The sequence below is a fragment of the Gorilla gorilla genome, chromosome 7 (assembly GCF_029281585.2).
Source record: "Gorilla gorilla gorilla isolate KB3781 chromosome 7, NHGRI_mGorGor1-v2.1_pri, whole genome shotgun sequence".
Lineage (NCBI taxonomy): Eukaryota > Metazoa > Chordata > Mammalia > Primates > Hominidae > Gorilla > Gorilla gorilla.
Genome location: NC_073231.2, coordinates 78,149,502 through 78,165,262, shown reverse-complemented (window position 1 = coordinate 78,165,262; position 15,761 = coordinate 78,149,502). Strand labels below are relative to the sequence as shown.

The following is a 15,761-nucleotide window of genomic DNA, read 5'->3' as shown; positions in this document are numbered from 1 at the left end:
TGAATAGAGCACACTGATGGGTCTTGAATCTTTATACAATTTGCCAGTCTGTGTCTTTTAATTGGAGCATCTAGCCCATTTACATTTAAGATTGGTGTTGTTTTGTGTGAATTTGATTCTGTCATTATGATGTTAGCTGGTTATTTTGCCCATTAGTTGATGCAGTTTCTTCCTGGCATCTATGATCTTTACAATTTGGCATGTTTTTGCAGTGGCTGGTACTGGTTGTTACTTTCCATGCTTAGTGCTTCATTCAGGAGCTCTTGTAAGGCAGGCCTGGTGGTGACAAAATCTCTCATCATTTGCTTGCCTGTAAAGGGTTTTATTTCTCCTTCACTTATGAAGCTTAGTTTGGCTGGATATGAAATTCTGGGTTGAAAATTTTTTTCTTTAAGAATGTTGATACCTTACATCTACAACCGTCTGATCTTTGACAAGCCTGATAAAAACAAGAAATGGGGAAAGGATTCCCTGTTTGTGGTGCTGGAAGTGGTGCTGGAAAAACTGGCTAGCCATATGTAGAAAGCTGAAACTGGATCCCTTCCTTACACCTTATACTAAAATTACTTCAAGATGGATTAAAGACTTACATGTTAAATCTGAAACTTAAAAAACCCCAGAAGAAAACCTAGGCAATACCATTCAGGACATAGGCATGGATAAGGACTTCATGTTTAAACACCAAAGGCAATGGCAACAAAAACCAAAATTGACAAACGGGATCTAATTAAACTAAAGAGCTTCTGCACAGCAAAAGAAACTACCATGAGACTTAACAGGCAACCTACAGAATGGGAGAACATTTTTGCAATCTACTCTTTTGACAAAGAGCTAATATTCAGAATCTACAAAGAACTCAAACAAATTTACAAGAAAAAAACAACCCCATCAACAAGTGGGCAAAGGATATGAACAGACACGTCTCAAAAGAAGACATTTATGTAGCCCACAAACTCATGAAAAAATGCTCATCATCACTGGCCATCAGAGAAATGCAAATCAAAACCATAATGTGATACCACCTCACACCGGTTAGAATGGTGATCATTAAAAAGTCAGGAAACAACAGGTGCTGGAGAGGATGTGGAGAAATGGGAACACTTTTACACTGTTGGGAGTGTAAACTAGTTCAACCATTGTGGAAGACAGTGTGGTGATTCCTCAAGGATCTAGAACTAGAAATACCATTTGACCCAGCCATCCCATTACTGGGTATACACCCAAAGGATTATAAATCATGCTGCTATAAAGACACATGCACACGTATGTTTATTGTAGCTCTATTCACAATAGCAAAGACTTGGAACCAACCCAAATGTCCAACAATGATAGATTGGATTAAGAAAATGTGGCACATATGTGCCATGGAATACTATGCAGCCATTAAAAATGATGAGTTGACGTCATTTGTAGGGACATGGGTGAAGCTGGAAACCATCATTCTCAGCAAACTATCACAAGGACAAAAAAACAGACACCACATGTTCTCACTCATATGTGGGAATTGAACAATGAGAACACTTGGACGCAGGAAGGGGAACATCATACACTGGGGCGTGTTGTGGAGTTGGGGGAGGGGGGATAGCATTAGGAGATATACTTAATGTAAGTGATGAGTTAATGGGTGCAGCACACCAACATGGCACATGTATACATACATAACAAACCTGCACGTTGTGCACATGTGCCCTAGAACTTAAAAAAAATGTTGAATATTGGCCCCCACTCTCTTCTGGCTTGTAGAGTCTCCCAAGAGATCTGCTGTTAGTCTGATGGGCTTCCCTTTGTGGGTAACCTGACCTTTCTCTCTGGTTGCCCTTAACATTTTTTCCTTCATTTTAACCTTGGTGAATTTCACAATTATGTGTCTTGGGGTTGCTCTCCTTGAGGAGTAGCTTTGTGGTGTTCTCTGTATTTCCCAAATTTTAATGTTGGCCTGCCTTGCTAGGTTGGGGAAGTTCCCCTGGATAATGTCCTGAAGAGTATTTTCCTAGTTGATTCCATTCTTCTTTGTCACTTTCAGGTACACCAATCAAACGTAGATTTGTTCTTTTCACATAGTCCCATATTTCTTGGAGGCTTTGTTCATTTTTTTTTACTCTTTTTTCTCTAAACTTGTCTTCTTGCTTTATTTCATTAATTTGATCTTCAATCACTGATACCCTTTCTTCCACTTGACCAAATCAGCTATTGAAGCTTGTGCATGCATCATGTAGTTCTCATGCCATGGTTTTCAGCTCCATCAGGTCATTTAAGGTCTTTTCTACATTGTTTATTCTAGTTAGCCATTCATCTAATCTTTTTTCAAGGTTCCTTGCAATGGGTTTGAACATCCTCTTTTAGCTCAGAGGTTTGTTATTACCGACCTTCTGAAGCCTACTTCTGTCAGCTTATTAAAGTCATTCTCCAGCCAGCTTTGTTCCGTTGCTGGTGAAGAGCTGCGATCCTTTGGAGGGAAGAGGCGCTCTGGTTTTTAGAATTTTCAGGTTTTCTTCTCTGGTTTCTCCTCATCTTTGTAGTTTTATATACCTTTGGCCTTTGATGTTGGTGGCCAGAAATGGGGTTTTGGTGTGGATGTCCTTTTTGTTGATGTTGATGTTATTCCTTTCTGTTTGTTAGTTTTCCTTCTAACAGTCAGGTCCCTCAGCTGCAGGTCTGTTGGAGTTTGCTGGAGGTCCACTCCAGAGCTTGTTTGCCTGCATATCACCAGTGGAGGCTCAGTTGGAAATGCAGAAATGACCCATCTTCTGTGTCAACTACGCTGGGAGCTGCAGATGGGAGCTGTTCCTATTTGGCCATCTTGGAATGTAATATTTTAGTTCTATAATTTTAAGAATATAATACCTTGGTCTGGCATGTTTAAATGCCATTTTGTATAATTTTTATAACCTTTAAAATATATAATTGTTACTTAAAATTTGAAAACTGCACCATTTATATAAAATTATAAACTACTATTTCTTATCTATCACTAGTCCATGACTGTGGAAGAAAATTACATCATTCACTGTCATGACTCCTAAATATGATGTCCTTAAAAGAACTGTCTGCACTCACAAACTGAAATTTTCTTTCCATTCACTCTTGATCTTATTTCGGTAGTCTTCAATTTCAGCACTCCTCCAAAGTTGTTTTTCTCAAGATTATCACAACTTTTATTCTGTAATAAATCTAGGCATTTTTTCTTACATCTCATTTTATTTAATTTATCAGCAGTATTTGACCCAGTGGAGGATATCTCCTTCATAACAGCATCTTCACTTGGTTTTCAAGACCTCACTCCCTCAGGCTTTTTCTCCTGCCTTCGTAATCCATTCATCATGGTCTGTTTTTGTTGCTCCTCCTCATCTTTCACCTTTTGCACATTGTTGTTTCCCAGGGCTCAGTCCCTAACCTTCTTTCTCATGACTTTTTTTTTTTTTTGAAGTGGAGTCTCACTTTGTCACCCATGCTAGAGTGCAGTGGTGCAACCTCAGCTCACTGCAACCTGTCTTGTGGGTTCAAGCAATTCTGCTGCTTCAACCTCCTGAGTAGCTGGAATTACAGGCACCTGCCACCATGCCTGGCTAATTTTTGTCTTTTTAGTAGCAGCATGGTTTCTCCATTTTGGCCAGGCTGTTCTCAAACTCCGGATCTCAGATGATCTGCCCACCTCAGCCTCCCAAAGTGCTGGGATTAAGGTATGAGCCAGCACCCCAGCCCCTCATGACTTTTTCTAATGTGTATATGCTAGTGATTTCCAAATGTATGTCTCCAGCTCAGACCTCTCACCTTAATTCCAGATCTCTATATCAACCTGCCTACTTGACATCTCTTTTTGGTTGGCTATTGGGCATCACACACTTGCCAGATCCAAAATTGGGCTACTGGTGCCCTTCCTGAAATCTACACCTCATGCAGTCTTTCCTAATTTGGTTAGTGGCCACTCTTCCAGTTGCTCTACCAAAAACCTTGGTGTCATTCTTGACTCATCTTTCTTTCTCTCTTATACCTCACATCCAATCTATCAGTAAATCTTGTCAGGTCTACTGGAAGAATACATCCAGAAGCCAGTCATATCTTGTATATCTGAGCCACCATCATCTGTAGTCTAGATGAGTGTCATAGACTGGTAGTGGATAGTCCTGGTTTTTAAAAAATTTCCTTTAAATCTATTCTTAACTCAGTGGTAAAACATAAGTCGAATTTTGTCATTCCTCTACCCCAACCCTTCTGATTGCCTTCCATTTCACTCTATGTGACAAAATTCCTCCTAATAACTAAAAGGCAGTAAACCATCTAGCATGTTTTCTCTCCTGCTTAAACTTCTATTACTTCTCTCCTTTGCTCTGCTTCAGCCACACTGAACTTCTCGCTATTCCTTATCTATCCCTCTTGCTGAACGACTCCAGGCACACCTCTATACTTGGCAGTTCCTTGTGTTCTTCAGTTCTTTACTTAAAAATCCCCTTTCTCAGCAGGGACCTTTCTGGCCATCCCAACTTTTCCACCACTCTTCCCCTCAAACACATAATCATTTCATTTTCCTGCTTTAGTTTTTCTCCTCTAACATACTGTATATTTTGCCTTATCTGTCTATTGTTGTGTGTTTATCTCATTCTCATGAATAGGATTTTTATTGTTCACTACCATATCCTCAGTGCCTAGAAAAAGGCCTAGCATATCGGATGTATCTACCTAACAAATACTTATTAAATGAGTGAATGGAGTTTTTCATGGGTATATTACATTTGATTGATTCTCACTTAAAAAATGTTTGACAAGGTTCACTCTAACAACTTAGCCTAGCATATCGGATGTAGCTACCTAATAAATACTTATTAAATGAGTGAATGGAGTTTATCGTGGGTATATTACATTTGATTGATTCTCACTTAAAAAATGTTTGACAAGGTTCACTCTAACAACTTAGCCTGGTAATTATATGCATAAATTCTTTTGGCTCTTTATAATAAGCTACATTCTTAATATTTTTTCATTTAGGGAGAAAATCCCAATATTGTGGTTATTCACCATTTATTATTTTACTGGTAATCATGATAATTTTAATTATGGTAAAATGCATCAGAGGAATTGCAAACTTTACTGGTATTTTATCTGAAACATATTAGGGTGGTAAATTTAATGGACTTACAAATTCTTTCCAATGGATTATGAAACTTCAGTATTTGAAATAAAAAGAACAGAGTTGGAATTTTTTGCTTGCTGTATAAGAGGTGTACTGATCAGGCACTGTCTGCTCTGATGGAGCAGCTGCTGCTGCTTGGCTGTCTTTCAGAAGCAAGCTGCTCACATTGATATTGGTGGGCAAGCAAGGGCAGCGGTCATTGATCGATTGACTAGATTTAGAACTTGCCCTGGGTGGCTTCTTGTTATCATGGCTACAGGTCAGTTCTTTTCTAAGTTTGTGCTGTTTAAAGGTTGCCTTCCATTAACTATTTTTAAAATGAAACTATTTTATATTCCAGAATTGCATACTTAATTTTAAAGTTTTTTCAAGATGAATTGGTTAATAATAGCTCTCAGGAAGATCTTTTTTTTTTTTTTTTTTTTTTTGCTACATAGTCTTGTCTTAACCAGAAGAGTTCTCTGTATAATTTATTTCTTAAAAATAATGGTTTTGTTTTTGTTTTCAGTATTTTTAGAAGCTTTTGCTCAAGTCCTAACATAAACTCCAGTGGGAGATTTTAATCTCTTTGTCAGTTCATGGATGTGTATGATAGTGATATTCTCTCTTTTTAAATTCCTTTTCTTGTTCACTTTCTTCTGTGTACAATAATAGTGATATTCTTGTGCATGTTTACCTCATTAAAAAGTAATTACAATTTTCTGCTGGCAAATCCAGCTTTTTATATTTTGACTAAATACGAGGCTAAAAGTGAAGAACATTTACCAGATTGTTTTATTTTCAAACAAAATCATAACTAATCAAAAATTGCTATTTTTGAAATATAAATAATGACATTTAGATATTTTAAAAGTAAGGATAGCCCCCTGATGTAGGTTGGCTTTGTGTCCCCACCCAAATCTCATGTCAAATTGTGATTCCCAGGTGTTGTGAGAAAGACCTGGTGGGAGGTGATTAGATCATAGGGTTGGTTTCCCCCATGCTGTTCTCATGATAGTGAATGAGTTTTCACAAGAGCTGATGGTTTCTTAAAGGGCTCTATCCCCTTCACTTCTCTCTCTCCTGCCACCTTATGAGGAAGGTGTCTGCTTCCCCTTCACCTTCCACCATGATTGTAAGTTTTCTGAGGCCTCCCCAGCCATGTGTAACTGTGAATCAATTAAGCTTCTTTCCATTATGAATTACCCCATCTCAGATATTTCTTTGTAGCAGTGTGAAAATGGACTAATACAGAGAATTGGTACCAGGGATAGTGGGGTACTGTTATAAAGATAATGTGAAAAGGTGGAAGTGACTTTGGAACTGAGTAACAGAGGTTTTAACAGTTTGGAGGGCTCAAAAGAAGACAGGACGATGTGGGAAAGTTTGGAACTTCCTACAGACTTGTTGAATTTTTTTTTTACCAAAATGCTGATAGTGATATGGACAATGAAGTCCAGGCTGAGGTGATCTTAGGTGGAGATAAGGAACTTGTTGGGGACTGAAACAAAGGTGACTCTTGATATGCTTTAGCAAAGAGACTGACAGCATTTTGCCCCTGCACTAGCAATCTGTAAAACTTTGAACTTGAGAGAGATGATTTAGGCTATCTGGTGGAAGAAATTTCTAAGCAGCAAGGCATTCAAGAGGTGACCTGGTTGATTCTGAAAGCATTCAGTTTTATGCATTCACAGAGAGATGGTTTTAAGTTGGGGCTTATGTTTAAAAGGGAAGCAGAGCATAAATTTGGAAAATTAGTAGCCTGACCATTTGGTAGAAAAGAGAAACAACACATTTTCTATGGGCGAATGCAAGTTGGCTGCAGAAACTTGCATAAGTAACAAGGAGCGGAATGTTAATTGCCATGAAATGGAGAAAGTGTCTTTAGGGCATGACAGAGATCTTCATGGCAGCCACTTGCATCACAGGCCCGAGTCCTAGAAGGAAAAAATGGTTTCATAGGTTTGGGTCCAGGGCCCTGGTACTGTGTGCAGCCTCAGGACTTGCTGCCCTGCATTCAGCCACTACAGGTCCAGCTGTGGCTAAAAGGGGCCAAGGTGCAGCTTAGCCTTTATGAATTACCCAGTCTTCAGTATTTCTTTATAGCAGTGTGAAAATGGACTAATACATCCTCCCTCAAGACATTTTCCTGATTTCATCTTTCATGTTTTATGTGCCACAGCTACTTTTGAAACTGTATTTAAAGGTAAACATTATTATATTGAATAATAGAAACAGAAATATAGCCCAAATCTAATTATGATTTTCATGTTTAACAGTCATTGCTCATATTCAGTGGACTCCAGCTTTTTAATATAGCATTCAAGTGTAGTGTAGATTCATCTCCTATTCTTAGCTTCCAAGTATTTTACACTTTTCCTTTCAAGTTCTTAGTAAGCATCTAGACTTCATGTTCTTAATCTTTGTGCTCACATTCTGTTCTCTAACTGGAAGGGCTTTCTCCCACTGTTTTTCCCTAGTGGGCCCTTCTTATATTTTGCCTCTTCTCTAAAGCCTTCCTTGTGCTAAAATATAACTTTTTAATATATCAACACTTACAGAACACAATGTATTATAATTGTATATTACCTTGTTTTTGAAGCAGGGGATGCACATTTCCTTTTATGTTGTTTGTACTTCTAAACATTTAAAAAAATTAATCAGTGCATTGAGATGGAAAACAGTTGGAGTTTTACAAAAATTGTGGTTTTTTTGTTCATTGTCAATAGAGTTATTAGGAAACATTGGCTTTTTATAGAGTTTTTAAAGTAGTGCTTTTGCCTTGCATATGAAGAAAGAAACATGAAAATAAAAAACGGACCTCAAAATAATCTGTGATTACACCCATATTTGAGAAGGCCAATTTACTAACTCATGGTCTGCAACAAGTAGATGATGATAGCAGTTTAAGTGAAATAGATGGTAAAGAAGGTAAAATTTATAAGTCCTTTATAAGAAATATCTGTGAACACCCCCTCAAAAAGTGGGCAAAGGATATGTGCAGACACATCTCAAAAGAAGACATTTACATGGCCAAGAAACATGAAGAAAATCTCATCATCACTGATCATTAGAAAAATGCACATCAAAGCCGCAATGAGGTACCATCTCATGCCAGTTAGAATGGTGATCGTTAAAAAGTCAGGAAACAACAGATGCTGGTGAGCCTGTGGAGTAACAGGAACACTTTTACACTGTTGGTGGGAGTGTAAATTGGTTCAACCATTGTGGAAGACAGTGTGGTGATTCCTCAAGGATCTAGAACCAGAAATACCGTTTGACCCAGCAATCCCATTACTGGGCATATACCCAAAGGATTATAAATCATGCTACTATAAAGACACATGCATACGTAAGTTTATTGTGGCACTATTTACAATAGCAAAGACTTGTAACCAACCCGAATATCCATCAATGATAGACTAGATAAAGAAAATGTGGCAAATATAAATCATTGAATACTGTTCAGCCATAAAAAAGAATGAGTTCATGTCCTTTGCAGGGACATGGATGAAGTGAGAAACTATCATTCTCAGCAAACTAACATGGGAACAGAAAACCAAACACTGCATATTATCACTCACAAGTGGGAGTTGAACAATAAGAGCACATGGACATAGGGAGGGGAACATCACACACTGGGGCCTGCCTGGGGGTGAGGGAGCAAGGGGAGGGAGAGCATTAGGACAAATACCTAGTGCATGCAGGACTTAAAACCTAGATGGCAGGTTGATAGGTGAAGCAAATGACCATGGCACATGTATACCTTTGTAACAAACCTGCACATTCTGCACATGTATCCCAGAACTTAAGGTTAAAAAAATTTTAAAGTAAAAAAAAAAAAAAAAAAAAAAAAGAAAGAAAGAAAAAAAAAAGAAAGAAAAGAAAATAAATCTCCAGGAAGGAATGTTAACACTGATTACTTTTCCTGGAAATAGAATAATATAGTCTCCTAAAGCTGGAAATACTCATCTGTATCAGTGCTGTTGAAAGATTGATTACAATAAGGATTAGTGACTTTGACTAGGAGCGGTTTCAACAAATGATAGCCATGGAAATCTGTAGTGGATGAATGTAGACAACTCTTGAGAGAAAATTTGCTGGGAAAGGCAATATAGAAATGGGCAATAATTAAAAAATGTGTGGGATTTGAGGGAGTTTTCTCTCTTTGTGTTTCAAAACAGAAATTTTTAGAGTTTATTTTTTACTGTTGGGAATGATCCATAAGAGAAGAACATGGTTATGAAAGGTAATTTTGTTTGCTTGGTTGCATGTCTAAGCATTAGACAGCTTGATTCATTATCTTTTATGGATTTTTAGCAAACTAATTGCCCTTAGAACTTCTATTCATGTATAGTTTTATGATTAGAGTTGTTTTTTCAGAATTGGTTCAGAAGCGTAACATGTTAGTGTAACTGTACATGCCGATGATGACCTAAAACTTAAACTGTCATACACAGATTTTTGAAAAGAATTATAATAAACATTCACACACTTAGACCATGCTGAATAGAATTTAAATGTTCCTTCATAATTGCACATATTGCACTACCTTTGACAGTAGCATCATGAATAGCCATGATTTGCTTAGGTACTTACTCTAAAATATCAGGTGTATCAACTTTATGATTGTTTAGATTCTGGGGAGAAGGGAAGGATTTTGTTCATGAAGTTGAGAAAAGCAAACTATTGACAATCTATTGCAGATTATTACTTGAGGATTATAAGCTCCTAAAGCATCAAAACCATATTTTCCTGGGCCAGCAATGTTATCAGCATATATTGTATGCTCAATGAGTATTTGTTGAATGCATGAATAAACAGTTGAAGAAATAAATGAATGACATTGATAAGTTTCTTTTAAAAACTAATTTTTAGTTTTTTGAAAGTAGTAGGTTTCCAAACTTGCCTCTGTATAAAGTCTTTATTTTTTAAAAAAGTGCAGGATTCATGTTCTCACTCATAGGTGGGAATTGAACAACGAGAACACATGGACACAGGAAGGGGAATATCACATACCAGGGACTGTTGTGGGGTGGGGGGAGGGGGGAGGGATAGCATTAGGAGATATACCTAATGCTAAATGATGAGTTAATGGGTGCAGCACATCAACATGTCACATGTATACATATGTAACAAACCTGCACGTTACGCACATGTACCCTAAACTTAAAGTATGTATATATAAAAAAAAGACACTGCAATTTTCAAAAGGTGAAAAAAAAAGTACAGGATTCAGAAATTATTAGCTATAGCCAAAAACAGAATGATAATCAGAAATTTTTAGTTATAGCCAAAAACAGAATGATAATATGGATTTGTCTGCTATCATATCTCTTAAAAACACTTGAATATAAATATTACCTTCACAGCATATTGCAAAACACATGTTTTGGAGGGAGAATTCTTGGATTTCAATGCTGTGTCAATTACTGACCAGCTCTATGGGCTGGGGAAATTTATATGGCCTTTCTGGGCCTAGTTTCTTTCTTTATAGAAGCCCTAATATTACCTACCTCAAAGAATTGTTATGATGATTAAAATGAGCTTGACACATGCACAGTGCTTAGAATGATGCATAGTGTCTGCATAATAAGTCCTGAAAAAGCTAATATTATCATTTAAAAAAGGTTTCCCCTCATATAAGAACATAAATAATGTTTTCCAAATAGGTTTCAGTGCCAGTAAAAGCTTGTTTTTATTGAAAAGGACAGCAATGAGAAGTCCTGGTATATGTCTTTCTATCACATAATATCAGTAACATGTTTTTCCTTTTGCCTTGCCTGTCAGAAAGCTTGATCTAAATTCAATTCTTTGTAATGATATTATTATTATCATATTTTCTTTCTCCTTTAATGTTACTCTTTCTGTTTATAGTTTAATTCCCCATGTGGAAAATAGTTATATTTACATTACCTGTTAAAAAATGACCTGAACACTTAATGGATAGAATAAATAACTTATAAATGCTGAGATTTTATATAATAAAATAATAGATTTGGACATTCTTTGTATTTTATGTATTTACTGTTTGTCTAAGAGGAATTGTTTCTTTTTTCAGGCCTGAAAAGAAATCTAATGAAAAGAACAAGGTATTGTAAAAAGTAAATTATCTGAAACATTATTATTAAAAAAACACATTATAAAAGGTAAAGTGAGAACCTTTTTTAATAAAGACAATTAGTTAGAATAAAAGGGCTTAATAACAAGTACCCATTGATAACGGTACCCTTTTAAGAAAAATCTGTTGCTTTAAGAAGCACCTGTGGTTTTGCTCATATAAAAATATGAATAAATACCACTTCTGTACATCTGGTATATTCTATGAATATTTTGAGGACATTTGAAGCAGTATTATTTATCTTACAGGTCAAAAGCCAAATACATTCAGTGGATAACCTTGATGACATAACATGGCCATCAGAAATAGCGTCAGAGGATTATGATTTGCTTTTCTCTAATTATGAGACTTTTACGTTGCTCATTGAACAACTCAAAATGGATTTTAACGGTAGGACCATTGCATAAGTAGAAGGCCTTTTAATGTATCCCACAGTAATATTCACACACATTGCTTAGTATTGTACCACAGAGCACTGACGTGTGATAGTGATGCTCATCTCAGAAACGTGTTAGACATTAAAATAGACTGAGAAATAATGTATATTGTATACCAAAGAGCTATGATAACTCCACTGTACCTTTCTCAGTGTGAAGGGAAGTCTCAGCCTTTTTATTGACTCTGCTTCTCCCAGATCAGGTTACCATTCTCTCCCACTCAGAATACTGCAGTAACCTTAGAACTATTTTTCCTGCTACCCCACTTCCTGAGACCATGGTCTACTCTGAAACTATAATTATTAATTTAAAAAAATTCAGATTTGATGTTGTCTCTTCCTTGTAACTCAGCTTACCAGTTGCCATTGCTATTAGGTTAAGATCTGAATATTCTAGCTCTCTCCTGCATCATTTAATACCCTTTTTTCCCTGCCCTAGCCATTGTCTTAGATGTTTATTCCAGCAATTTATAGCTTTAGTGAGGTATAACTGATATATGATAGGCTGAATGTACGTAAAATATATGATTTGATAAGTTTTGGCATACGTATGCACATGTGAAACCATCACCACAATCAAGAGCGGTAACATGCCCATCATCCATAAAAATCTCTTCCTGTCTGTTTGTATTCTCCTTATTAAGAAACTACTAAATATTTAAGTATTTATACTGTATTCCATTCCCATCAGCAGTATATGATGATTCTCATTGTGCAATGTCATCATGAGCTCTTAGTATTGCTGTTTATTAGTTTTTACTGTTAGCCATTCCAATGGGTGCATATTGTGCGTGTCACTGTGCTGTGAATATGCATTGACCTAAGGACTAAGAATGTTGAACATCTTCCTGTGTGCTGATTTGCCACCTGTATATCTTCTTTAGTGAACTATCTTTTCCAATCTGGATAGCTTATAAAGATTTAAAAATTAGATAGTTTTTATTCTTATTTGCTGAGTTTTAAGAGTTTTTTAAAATAAATTCTGGATGTTATTCCATTATTATGCTTTTTCAGAAAGATTTTTTCCCAGTTTGTAGCTTGACTTTTTGTTTTCTTAATAATATATTGTAAAGAGCTGAAGTTTTTCATTTTGATGAAGTGTGATATATCTGTTCATTTAATTATGGACTTTGCTTTTTGTCTCATGTCTAAAAAAAGTCTTTGTCCAGCACAGGGTCCCAGAGATTTTTCTCCTCTGCTTTTTTGAAGAATTTTTATAGTTTTAGGTGTTATATTTAGATCTGTGATCCACATTGTGTACATTTTTGCATATGAGTGAGGTGTGATGTAAGTTCATTGTATGGATGTGGATATCTAACTGTTCCAGCAGCATATGCTGAAAATGCTGTCCTTTCTCCATACATTGCTATTGTCCCTTTGTGAAAAGTAAGCTGGCATATGTGTGTGGGTCTATTTCTGGACCATTTGTTGTATTCCATCAATCTACATATTCTTCTAGAGTTATACTGATGAACCAATCATAATTTGAAAATCAATTTAATACCCCAATAAACCCATTGTACAGTTGAAAAATTCTAAGTAGAACCATCTTAAATTGGAGACTATCTCTATCTGGCTTTCTTCACGTAGGTCTAGCATCCCTAATCCAAAATCCAAAATCAGAAATGCTCCAAAATCCAAAACTTTTTGAGTGCCAAAATGATGCCACAAGTAGAAAATTTCAAACTAGACATCAGGTACACAAACTTTCATCTGCAAATTTACTAAAAGTGTTCCATAAAATTACCTTTAAGCCCTGCATATAAGGTGCATGTAACGTAAGTGTATTTTGTGTTTAGAGTTTGATTCCATTTTTGAGATATCTCATTATATATGTGCAAATATTCCAAAACCCAAAACACTTTTGGTACCATGCACTTGTAGAGATATTCCACCCATATCACACTGTTTCATTACTGTAAATTTATACTAAATCTTGACATCAGCCCTTCAGTTTTCTTCTTTTTTAAGGGTTATTTTGATTATGTTGGATCTTTTGCATTTGCACATGAGTTTTAGAATCAGATTGTTAATTTTTTTGTAGTTCAAATTTAACTTTTTAAAAAATTTTATCATTATTATACTTTAAGTTTTAGGGTACATGTGCACAACGTGCAGGTTTGTTACATATGTATACATGTGCCATGTTGGTGTGCTGCACCCATTAACTCATCATTTAACATTAGGTATATCTCCTAATGCCATCCCTCCCCCCTCCCCCAACCCCACAACAGTCCCCGGTGTGTGATGTTCCCCTTCCTGTGTCCATGTGTTCTCATTGTTCAATTCCCACCTATGAGTGAGAATATGCGGTGTTTGTTTTTTTGTCCTTGCGATAGTTTGCTGAGAATGATGGTTTCCAGCTTCATCCATGTCCTTACAAAGGACATGAACTCATCCTTTTTTATGGATGCATAGTATTCCATGGTGCATATGTGCCACATTTTCTTAATCCAGTCTATCATTGATGGACATTTGGGTTGGTTCCAAGTCTTTGCTATTGTGAATAGTGCTGCAATAAACATACGTGTGCATGTGTCTTAATAGCAGCACCATTTATAATCCTTTGGGTATATACCCAGTAATGGGATGGCTGGGTCAAATGGTATTTCTAGTTCTAGATCTCTAAGGAATCGCCACACTGACTTCCACAATGGTTGAACTAGTTTACAGTCCCCCCAACAGTGTAAAAGTGTTCCTATTTCTCCACATCCTCTCCAGCACCTGTTGTTTCCTGACGTTTTAATGATCACCATTCTAACTGGTGTGAGATGGTATCTCATTGTGGTTTTGATTTGCATTTCTCTGATGGCCAGTGATGGTGAACATTTCTTCATGTGTTTTTTGGCTGCATGAATGTCTTTCATTGAGAAGTGTCTGTTCATACCCTTCACCCACATTTTGATGGGGTTGTTTGTTTTTTTCTTGTAAATTTGTTTGAGTTCATTGTAGATAGCCCTTTGTCAGATGAGTAGGTTGCAAAAACTTTCTCCCATTCTGTAGGTTGCCTGTTAAGTCTGATGGTAGTTTCTTTTGCTGTGCAGAAGCTCTTTAGTTTAATTAGATCCCATTTGTCAATTTTGGCTTTTGTTGCCATTGCTTTTGGTTATTTAGACATGAAGTCCTTGCCCATGCCTATGTCCTGAATGGTATTGCCTAGGTTTTCTTCTAGGGTTTTTATGGTTTTAGGTCTAACATGTAAGTCTCTAATCCATCTTGAATTAATTTTTGTATAATGTGTAAGGAAGGGATCCAGTTTCAGCTTTCTACATATGGCTATCCAGTTTTCCCAGCACCATTTATTAAATAGAGACTCCTTTCCCCATTGCTTGTTTTTGTCAGGTTTGTCAAAGATCAGATAGTTGTAGATAATGCGGCATTATTTCTGAGGGCTCTGTTCTGTTCCATTGTTCTATATCTCTGTTTTGGTACCAGTACCATGCTGTTTTGGTTACTGTAGCCTTGTAGTATAGTTTGAAGTCAGGTAGTGTGATGCCTCCAGCTTTCTTCTTTTGGCTTAGGATTGACTTGGCAATGTGGGCTCTTTTTTGGTTCCATATGAACTTTAAAGTAGTTTCTTCCAATTCTGTGAAGAAAGTCATTGGTAGCTTGATGGGGATGGCATTGAATCTATGAATTGCCTTGGGCAGTATGGCCATTTTCACGATATTAATTCTTCCTACCCATGAGCATGGAATGTTCTTCCATTTCTTTGTATCCTCTTTTATTTCATTGAGCAGTGGTTTGTAGTTCTCCTTGAAGAGGTCCTTCACATCCCTTGTAAGTTGGATTCCTAGGTATTTTATTCTCTTTGAAGCAATTGTGAATGGGAGTTCACTCATGATTTGGCTCTCTGTTTGTCTGTTATTGGTGTATAAGAATGCTTGTGATTTTTGCACATTGATTTTGTATCCTGAGACTTTGCTGAAGTTGCTTATCAGCTTAAGGAGAGATTTTGGTCTGAGACGATGGGGTTTTCTAGATATACGATCATGTCATCTGTAAACAGGGACAGTTTGACTTCCTCTTTCCCTAATCGAATGCCCTTTATTATCTTCTCCTGCCTGATTGCCCTGGCCAGAACTTCCAACACTATG

The 15,761-nt window shown here is 36.6% G+C and overlaps 1 protein-coding gene across 1 annotated transcript in view; it reads left to right on the top strand.

Annotated features, from left to right (window-relative positions):
- POTEA (POTE ankyrin domain family member A) overlaps positions 1–15,761 on the top strand; it is a 61,203-nt gene that overhangs the window by 27,622 nt on the left and 17,820 nt on the right. Inside the window, exons 10-11 of the mRNA XM_055348053.2 lie at positions 11,169–11,199; positions 11,477–11,618. Coding sequence (XP_055204028.2) covers positions 11,169–11,199; positions 11,477–11,618 — 173 coding nt within the window. The remainder of the gene's footprint in view (positions 1–11,168; positions 11,200–11,476; positions 11,619–15,761) is intronic.